The sequence below is a fragment of the Eurypyga helias genome, unplaced genomic scaffold (genome assembly GCF_000690775.1).
Source record: "Eurypyga helias isolate BGI_N326 unplaced genomic scaffold, ASM69077v1 scaffold19538, whole genome shotgun sequence".
Lineage (NCBI taxonomy): Eukaryota > Metazoa > Chordata > Aves > Eurypygiformes > Eurypygidae > Eurypyga > Eurypyga helias.
This window is the reverse complement of record NW_010269114.1, coordinates 610-11418: the sequence shown is the minus strand read 5'-3', so window position 1 is coordinate 11418 and position 10809 is coordinate 610. Positions and strand designations below refer to the sequence as shown.

The window sequence follows — 10809 nt, the reverse complement described above, 5'->3', positions numbered from 1 at the left end:
AACCATACTGTGATTCTGTGATTCTATCTTCCACCAAAAGGAGCAGTGTCATTTTAACTGAAGACATGTCTGATGTTGAATCCTTAATGAAATGCATAACCGTTTTATCAGATATTCACTGTTGCATGACAACAATATGTGGAGCGCAAGTACAGACTGGTTTTTGAGGTTTCATTTGCACTCCATCCCTCTGAACTTGTTCACTGAGAGTGATGTCAGCTCCTTGCTTGATGCTAACACCATGTTTATCATGAATGAAGCACATCTGGGGGAATGTAATGCTAAGAACTCCAAAAAAGAACTAATGAAGCAGCTCTTTATTTCTTTAAAATGTATAAAATGCCAGTGGCTATTTTAAAAGTAGATGACCCAAAGAAACCCCTGAGTATAAGCATATAAAAACATGCTTTTCTAACAGAAATATTTCTGGTATTCCTTGTCTGATGATTTATAATGCACATACACTATATACTTTTACTCCTCTGTAAAATCAACTGTTTTTTTTCTTTCTCTTCTTTCTTTTTTTTTTTTTTACACTGGTAATATTAATGCTAAGATATGTAAAATTCTAAATGAGTATGAAAAAAAAATTCCTCCTTTGATTTATTCCCTGAAATTACATATTCACTAAAGTTTTGAAAGAGAATAAATATTTCATAATAGATTCAATGTCTCACTCACCACTCTGCTGAAGTATTTGTCCAAAACTTCCACAAAGTTATGAATTAGTTCATATACTGCCATCTCATTCTGAAATTAAATTAAAAACAAGTGAATATTAAATGAATAGCTAGAATATGTAATAGTATTCTTTGTGTTATTTCAGTTTGTGGTGTATGAAAAGCAACTAGAAAATATAATCAGACCTACAATAAAGTGCACAAGCTGAGGCCACCATAGCGAGAAGAGGTGTGGTTACCTAGCGGAGCAAGCAAGAGCAGGGTGCTCAGGAGCAGAAGCTTCAGGCCAGCCACACCAGTAAGCACTGCAGTACCCAATGGATTTGTCTTGCCTGGACTGCTGCCATCCCACTGCATCCTTTCTTCTACCATCACCCAGTTTAGCTAAACAGATATAGCTAACTGGACTATGCCTACCCATGCTGAAGCTGCAGCAGTACAGATGAGTGATTTGTGTATGGTGTAGCGAAGCCAAAAGTATTTGCCCAAAATTGCATGCCATTATAACCCTGACTTGAAGCCAAGGTGGCAGTCACCTTCCACACCACCCCATTAAAATCTGAAGTCTCCAATAGTAAGCTTTGAATTAATTTCTAAGAACTGGGAATCAATGTAAACGTGGAAGCCCTGCAGGCTCGATCTGAAGAGATGAAACAACTGCACCTGTCAATTTCCAGATAACTTTTTTTTAAATACAATAAATTGGCAACTTTCTAGCTGACAGTATGGAAAGTTTTTCTTTGGCTGAGGAGGTTAAGAACAGTGAGCAGTTGAGAAGTCACCACAGATGACACAGCTGATCTGACTGTAATGCTAACATTTGTTGAGAAACCCCATGTACAAAAGTTTTTTTAATCAAATATAAATTTGCAAAGCAGAATCAGTATAAGGCTCATGAAGATTGCCTCATGATAACAGTTCAGTCTGCTATAGAATGCAGTCAAACATAAATTTTCTTTTAGATCTCTTTTTATTTCACAGAAATAAAAATGTCTTTTTTTCAATGACTCCTTGAAATTCTCTAATTGCTAATGCAAAATTCCATGCTGACAGAAGACTTGAGTCCTTGCCAATGACTACTACAAGCTCTCATTTCAAGCATATAGAATTTCTTACCTCTGCCTCGTTGATTCCAACGACTATGAACAGGGCTGCATACTGTCGGTATACCAGCTTGAAGTCCTTATACTCGATGAAGGAGCACTAGGCAGAAGCAAAACACAGTAGTTGCCATTTAAGCATACGACAGTATTAAGCACAGAGTGTTCGAAGAGCCTAAGGTGTCATGTTCATAAGGCCCACAAAGAACAATGGATTTCCCAAGATCCACCAAACAATTTTGGCTTGAAAGCAGTTTAGTACGGTAACTGTTACACAAAACTTTCAATTTACTGGCAAAACCACAGCACCACTCTTTAAATGGAAAAAACAGAACATACAGAACTGAAGTGACTTGTTTGGCATTATAAGGCAGTCAGTACTTCCCCATAATTTTCATTTGTAAGCTCTTCCAAAAGAGACATCCTCCAGGTAATTTTAATATTTAAAAAATGATCGGTATTTTTATATACAAATCAAGGGGCACTTTCTGCGTGTGTGTGTGTCTGTGTCTGTGCCGGGAAGTGGGGCGGGATATTCACATGTCTCCCAGCGAAAGGGATGCCAGCAGATGGAGCTGTCACCTGCTGCTTTGCCAGGTGCCTCCTGCCCTCCTGTGAGTATGATTTTGCTGTCCTTGAAATGGCAGCATACCCTGATTAGCTCTCTTGGTGTAGCTGCCATTTGGAGAGGCTCTTGCAGACAGTATGGAGAAGGTTAATTCCTTTAGTCACTGTCAATTCTGTGAACTAAGGTGCTTTATAGGAAGGATTTTTTCTGAGGTTTTCTAGAATACGTGAGGACCACTGTTCAAAGACACAGGTAATTAATGAAAAATAAAGCAGCTGACTTCAGAACACAAACCAAAACACCCCCACTCAGCCCAAGCCACAGATTTCTCCTCGAATGCAAGTCAATGTATTCAAAGTTTTGCTAAGTTTGGTACTTAAAGAACCAATGGCTCAATTAAACGAGCAATGAAAATCTCAACTTTCATCTAAGAAATTTTCCAACTTCCGAGTTTTCTGACTTTCTTGCAGAAAGCGCAAACACTTTTAAAAAAAGCCAAATACAAAGGCCTAAAAATCTGTGTTTCCAAAAACCTCTGTGTTTTAAATAGCAGTTTCATGATTTGGAATCGTTCTCCTAAGTTTTTTGTTTAAACTTGGAGCTGTCAATACTATCCCTACTACCTTCTGACGAAGCAGGAGTAATATCTCTCTGGGGATCTCTACGAGACAAGCAATTAACATGATAAAATAAATTCTTCCTGGACAACTTAGTTTCTTCAAACAAACAGGAGGAATTGCCATGACAGTGATATAGAAAGGTCCAAAATCTCTGTAAGCCTCAGAAAAACATATTTATTCCATGAAGAACGAACAGTTCGTCTGAGTAAACACATACTCTAGAAACACAATGTTTTTCTTCATGGGTACAAATGAAAGAATGACCTGCAATGGAAACTGATGTCTTTTCAGAATTATCAACATGGAAGATATGAGATGTTGATAAAATAAAATGGCTAGGGAAAAAAAACCTACAAAACTTACCTGATCCTTTGAACGTGAGAGACAGTTTTTGATTACTTCAGCTTCCAGCATTGTCCGTTTATTAATTTCTACATGTTCATAATACCTAGAGAGCCTTGTCTGACCCTGTTTGTTTACCATAAGAAAAAATTTTATCATTTTTTTTTTGTTGATCTCAGCAGCAGATTTGAATATGGGGTGCAGGAATCAAGAAGAGTATTCCTGTGAAGAAAAAAAATAGGAAAAAATCTTCTAATCTTTTGCATGCATCCCATGAGTAAAACTCTGAGTTTTTTTCCACATAAATATTCACAAACTACCTAATAAATAATGGCTTTCACATTATCAGGCAATTTAATTTCTTTGTAGGATTTGATGAGTTGGATAAGTAAACAATTACTTCTTCAAAACCATAAATCTACTCAGTGTTTTCTTCCCACATGCTAACTGTTTTGAGAACAAGAGAAAATTTGTTCCACACACACCCAAACACAATAAGCACAGCTCATAGGAGCAAAATTGGCCTACAACCTTTTTTTTTTTTTTTTGTGGGTTGTATTTAACAATTTAATTTATACCATCCTGACATCAGAATGAAGGAAGAGAGGCCAAGAGAAGTGCATGATTCTTCAATGCAGAATAAGAGCCTCCTAAATATATGGGTATCAGCAGTATCACCACACATCTTGAGCTGGACCAGACGCCACTGAAATGTCTTTTCTCCTGGCTAATTTCCCACACTGATGTGAAAGGCAGGTCTGCACTTAATGAAAACTAAGTGTGGGTCTTTGATAGCTAAGGAGAAATCTGTTCATGGCAATTACTCAAAACAGCTTAATCTCAATCTAAATATTAATCCACACAATGCCTCTGAAATACAGTTGTAGAATATAAATATGACACATAAAATGTACAATGAAAAAGGCTATTAAAAAGAGCACAGCATATATCAGAATCTGCTTGCTAACCAACTGAAATCTTTCATATTTTGAAAAGCCTGAAAAAAAATGGTATGCTGCAGATGTAGTTTTTTGAAATAGAAGTTTTGGGTTATTTTCTTTAATGTCAGGAAAGTCACTGTAATGTTTTCCATGTGACTTTCTACTTGGACCACAGATTTATTGGCCCAAATGCTCTTGAGGTTTATGCACTGGAAATACAGCAGCTACCGCAAAAGATATTTCTTTATTCCAGTTCTGACTAGTCTCCTTGCCTACTACTTTACCAAGGTATAACGCAAATATTGTCTCCTAAGATCTCATAGCTCCTGTGAGAAAGTGCAAGCTAAAAAAAAAAAAACGTATGGGGAATTCACAGAATGATACTGTGTAGCTCTTTGTGTAAAAAACATACATCTTGAAGTAGAAAAGCAAAGGGGACAAAAAATGCAAAAAAAAAAAGAGAAAACAGATACCTGAGTCAGCAACCTCACAGATATTTAAACATATGCTGATTTTTTTTAATGAGGCAAGCTGCATAGGTGCTGCCTCATATTATAACAACTTGAGTAAACTGGCTGTATCACCATTCATGGGTGATACTATCTAAATCTTTCATGACAATGATACAAAAAAAATCCCAATAGATTGTGCTGACATTAATTATTGCTTACTTCTGATTCACACTGGCCACCTAATTATTTTCTGAAAGAAAAGCCACTTCTACTATCATCACTTGAATCTCAAGAAAGTGACCTCATTTTCCTCAATGTACTGAGATTTACTCCACACACAAAGAAGTTTCGAGTTCTATGCTGGATGTACCTTCACTAATTAGATGTGATACTGAGAATTCATTTCTAAACTAAGCGAAGATCAATCATTTTTGTACAGGGTCATCTACAGCCTCAGAAGCACTGCCAGTAAGGAAACTGAAACCATATAAAACACTAAAATTGCAACTGTAAAAACTGAAGAACTGAAAAAAATAGTAATTTTTGCCAAACGTATTATTAGTACTGTAAGTTAGCATGAACATTAGAAAAATGTAGTAGGGGTCTTTCTTGTCCTTGAGAAAATACTATATGATTTAAATAGTTTTAAAATGAGGTGGGGAGGCAGGGGTGGTAAAAATCACACACCAAATTCACAAACATCAGTCAACAATAAAAGGAAAATTCTTACAACAGACAAAAATGTTCCCACAGACATATTTCAGAAAACCATCCTGGGAGCAGAAACCTTCACCAAAAGATATAATTTTTTTGACTGCATACTTTTCTAACAGACATGCTGCCCTTGACCAAAAATATAGCCCTAACTGCAAATTAATATCAGAGATGAAGAGTTAAATCCTCTTCTTGCCTTGACTACCCCTGCACACGACTCATGAAAACGAATAATGTGTTTGAAGGGGGCATAGGATGAGTAGGACTACATTTTCTCCCTTAAATCTCTGTAAGTCCCTCAGATGAAGAAAAATACCAAAGGACTTTTTCCTTGCATTATCCTCTAAGACAGGTTTTACCCGTTACTCTAAATGCCTCTTCAATTTGCTCTTTTCCATAGGACACCTCTAGGGAATGGGAGCCCAGGATCAATTCACAGGACAAGACAGTCCATTTGGAACCGTGACGGTTTCAAGGCTTTCTCACCTCCGTCAGGCACAGTGACGTCTCTTTACATCCGGAACAGGAGCACACTTCCGTTGATTATTCACTCCAACAGAGGCGTTGTGGACGTTGGTCAATGTGGTCAATGCTGCTGTGGTGATGCACACAGCTTGTCCACTGCATCCCAGGCTTCTGAACTAGCACAGGCAGGTCTCTGAGAAAGAATGAACAAAGTAATTATGACAAATAAAGGTCCAGATGGAAATGTATTATGGGATATTCAGTGTTAGACAGAAGCTTAGACTGACATTCATGACTAAATGGGAGAGTACCATCTTCTCTGTGTTTCATATGTGGCTCTTTTTTCCCCCATTCTATTTGGTATTGCTGCAATAAAATGAGATGCCTTAGCATTCTGAGGCATAAACAAAACCATAAACTTAGTCATTTTTGGACATAAAGTTTCCAAGAAATAAGGATAAGAATGAACAACTCCTTCCAGCTCAGAATGAGGCGCTCTAGCAAGGACCAACCTTATGAGCAAAAGAAACCTGAAATCTTACAGCTATTTAAGAAATGGTTGCGCTCTGAAAGAGGAACAAGCGAAGAAATGCTGCTCATCATTTTAATGAAAAAACAAACAGCAAACTCAAACACAGGAGACCAAAAGCTGTGTACGCTTGTGCTGGTTTTGGCTGGGAGTTAATTTTCTTCACAGTAGCTAGTATGAGGCCCTGGTTTGGATTTGTGCTGAAAACAGTGTTGATAACACAGGGATGTTTTGTTACTGCTGAGCAGTGCTTACATAGAGTCAAGGCCTTTTCTGCTCCTTCCTCACAGCACCCCACCAGCGAGTAGGCTGGGGGTGCACAAGTGGGCAGGGGACACAGCTGGGACAGCTGACCCCCAACTGACCAAAGGGATATTCCATAACATGTCATGCTCAGCGGATAAAGCTGGGGAAAGAAGAAAGAGCGGGGTACATTTGGAGTGATGGTGATTGTCTTCCCAAGTAACCGTTACAGGTGATGGAGCCCTGCTTTCCAGGAGATGGCTGAACATCTGCCTGCCTATGGCAAGTGATGAATTAATTCCTTGTTTTGCTTTACCTATTAAACTGTCTTTATCCTAACCCACAAGTTTTTCCTACTTCTCTTCTAATTCTCTCCTCCCTCCTCTTGTGGTGGCAGTGAATGAGTGGCTGTGTGCTGCTTAATCGCCAGCTGGGGTTAAACCATGACAGTGTTGTTTCGCAGTTGGTAGGAACATGAGTGTCTGAGCTAAACAGATAATGACAGAGACATATACAGCTTTCATTTATTCTTCTTAGTTTTACGCCTCATCTTTGTGTGTGGTACTGCTGAAGCTTGAATTAATAGTGGTCTGTTTTGAACAATCTGTTTCCACGCAAGTTGCACAAATCCATCCTAGAAGAGTAAAAACCTGAGGCTTAACATGTCGCAGATATTCAGGTGGGACCTGGAAATGGGAGGACAGTAAAATTCCACCAGAAGTATTGACAGAGCTGTTATATTTGGAATTGCTGTTAAGCAATATATAACAGAAAAAATATAAGAATTGATATGTATGAATCCTATTGCAGGATTGGCTCCTAATCCTAATTACTCCTTTATTAACCTAATCTTTCTACAGAGTTAATCCCTTTCTGACATTATGACTATTGCATCTCTGTGCATTCTTAGGAATGGCTTGGATTGTTTTATATATGAAAACACTTCAGACCAGAATTATTTTTTAATCCTCGCAAATGCTCTTATCCACAAGAGATTTTGGGGTGGGGGGGCGTGGGGAGGGAGGAATCATGCTGTAATGGAGGTAGAACCATAGTAGTACTCCAAAGTTTCATCTGTAATTTGTGAGGCAATCATTAATCACAGTTTTAGCACAGGTGATGAACATTCATAGGGGAGAGATCCACTAGTATCACTAGTCTTTTCTGTACGTATTTTCCCCACCAGTCCCAAAGATACAAGCACATCATTTTGTGCAGAAATACTAGAATAAATTATGTATATGATTTACATGTAGAAATATAAAAAATTACAAAAAGCATGCAAGCATAGCTGTGGACTCTGTCTTCAAAAATAACTCCAGTGTTAAAAATATCTTAAGATTTTTTTATTTCCTTTGAAAACAATTCTGAAGAAAACACATGTAGAAATAAAAAAAAGGTGGTATAATTTAGGCAAAAAGGAAATACTGAGTTTTGTTTTTATCCAGCAAAACTTTTTTCTTCTCCTTTCATCTTAGCTTTGAGATACAGACAATATGTTAAAGTAAGTTTTGCCTATATAAGATGTAAAGAGACCCATGAAGTATAATAAACAAACAAAAAGCATTTCTATGCATGTTGCTGTGTGTAGAAACTCCCACTCCTTCATCAAGTTCTACCTATTTGAGAAGCTACCTTGTATGATCAATAATCGGTACGCTGCTTATGAAGACAGCACCGTTTCTTCTGATACAATTCCTATGTGTTTTTCTGTGCATTCTCATGCACACGGCTGCAGGTATCCATAGACATACACAGAAATTACAATGCTTTTATGCATGCAGAATCAAGTGGTTCAAGGGAATCTGTGACAAGATGCAAGCCTTTCATATCTCTGCCATTACTTTTGTCATTTTAGCTATCTGAAGGCTGTTTGTGAGAAATGAATAGGCTGTCTCATTCCAGGTCACTGGACAACTATCTGCGTCACAAATGCACTTAGGAACAGAAGACTGGAAGGGACTATCCAGATCCTGATGGGCTGTCAAGTACAGCTCTCCCCATCACAGTCGGCCATGCATTAGAAATTTTGTCCAGAAGAGCCTACAGTGGATGCTTCATGCATACCTAATCTACAAAACACCTACAAAACTCCCTAGAAACAAAAACATCAGAAGGTGTCACTTGGGGAAGATGTAAACATCTTGAAATTGCAAACTTTCCTTCAAAATAAACTACCTTCTGGAGTGACTGAGTAGCATGGTCATTTATTTCCTTTACAAAATACTTATTCTGTAAGGATAATTTGGCATGCACACAAACGACATACAAATTAACTACTGTGATTTAAACACACATTGTTACACCATGTTAGACCTCACTCTCCTTAAACTATCTCTCTAAGATAAATATCTGTGAGAGAAAACTGGTATCATGATTGTCTTGTGTGACTCACACTAGTAGACTGATGAAATATGTAGTCATTGATAACTTACAATACAATGGCTTTAACTCCTTCTAAGGAAGCACATACACAGAAGACCAAGGACCTATGCTCATGAAGAGAGATGCTTCTTGGTTTTACTGCCCCCAAACAGGCTCATCCCTCCCCACTGCCTGTAGAGGTAACTCCAGCCTTGTATTTCAAGACAGACAGACCTGCTTCATTTGCTTCAAAATGCTGAAACAGAAACCATGGTGGTTCAGGAGATGTTTCCAGGCCGTGCCAGCTCTGTAGGCAGCACAACCACATGAGACACCTCAAAGTAAATTGTCCCTGTTTGTGAGTCACACCCCTAAATGCTGTTTTTTCAGATACTGGCTGAGACCTCTTAGAGAGGCAAAGCCTGCAATACCTGTTCTGCAGATAAAGAGGTCTTAAGACTCCAGCATGGCCAACCCAGAGATCTACATGCAGTAATATAAAACATAATTAATATATAATCTTAATCACTCCTCCAGTACATACAAGCACTCGACATAATATTTATACATACTGACACACAAATAATTAAAAAAATAAACACCCCCGGAGTTTGAGACTTCTTTAAGAGTACATTTATCATTCAAATTAATCTAATTAATTCAAACTTATTCTAGTCTATGTCCACAGATCTAGAAGCACTTCAGTTATTGTGCTATAACAAAACTTTGGAACATTCCAGGGTTCTCAGGTGAAAAGAGATCAAATCTAGCTAATCAGAAATGCATTACTACATTTTTACAGAACTGCTTAATCAAGGATTAAAAATAAATGTTAGACAGAACTATAAGCCAACAATTGACTGCACTGTCAATTCTAAACAAGTTGTTTTTCTGAATGCAGAGGTCTAGTTGCACTTTGTGTGTCCTAGATGTAAAATAAAATGGGTTAAATTGGAATTAAAGCATTAATGTAAAGAAAAAAAAAAGTCGAAATGCTAGAGGCACAAGCAAGTGACAGCACGACAATATATTAGTCTGCTAATTCCCAGCTTCCTGGCTATGAATTTATTGTACAGACGTATGCAGCAAATGAAGACCACACACATATTCAATACCCTTTCTCTTCCTATTTCTGTTCTGAGCATGGAAAAGGATTTAATAAAAATCACATCCAGTGTTATTAATATTTATCTAGAACAGTAAATACTTTTGTATGCAGATCTCATTCCTGTACACATTATAATTTATCCAAAGATGAAACAACTATGTCTATGTGGCTCTAAAGTAAAATATGGTGCTCAACTTCCGGATCAGGGATTTTAAAAAAAGCAACCTTATTAGTCTAGTGAAGTCAGGGAGGAAGGAAAGAGTAAAAAAGTTTTCCTTTGCTCTTTAGTTGTCAAAAATGCTGGTTGAATACAGTAACGGAATTAAATTGCAGTAACTCCCATACACTCAGAAATGAGGAATGTCCCATAAGATTGGAGCTAAACAAAAGGCTAAACTGGTTATGAGGTAAGTCTTAATTTATAGTAATGATTTGATACGGACAGTAGACAATTAAAAAAACCCAAACAGCTAAGGTGGAAAGGAGTTGGATTTAGATTGGCTAATCTGTATGGAATCAGGGAAATTGCAGGACAAAAATTTACTAGGAAATTATTTAATACACAGAAAGGAAGAACTAGATAAACCAACTGAAATATCAATTAGCAGAGCAGGGAAACACCACTGAGACAAGTGGTATTTATTTTTCCAGTAATTAACAGAATTCCAACCCTGTGAAGAACA

At 37.6% G+C, this 10809-nt stretch overlaps 1 protein-coding gene across 1 annotated transcript; it reads right to left on the bottom strand.

Annotated features, from left to right (window-relative positions):
* Positions 1 to 681: 681 nt before the first annotated feature.
* AP4S1 (adaptor-related protein complex 4, sigma 1 subunit) lies at positions 682 to 3469 on the bottom strand (the record flags this gene model as incomplete). Its single annotated transcript, XM_010157995.1, has 3 exons — positions 3332 to 3469; positions 1797 to 1883; positions 682 to 750 (listed from the first exon to the last, which is right to left on the bottom strand). Coding segments are annotated over exons 1-3 (294 nt in total), but the record flags the coding sequence as incomplete, so codon positions are not given.
* Between the last annotated feature and the right edge of the window lie 7340 nt (positions 3470 to 10809).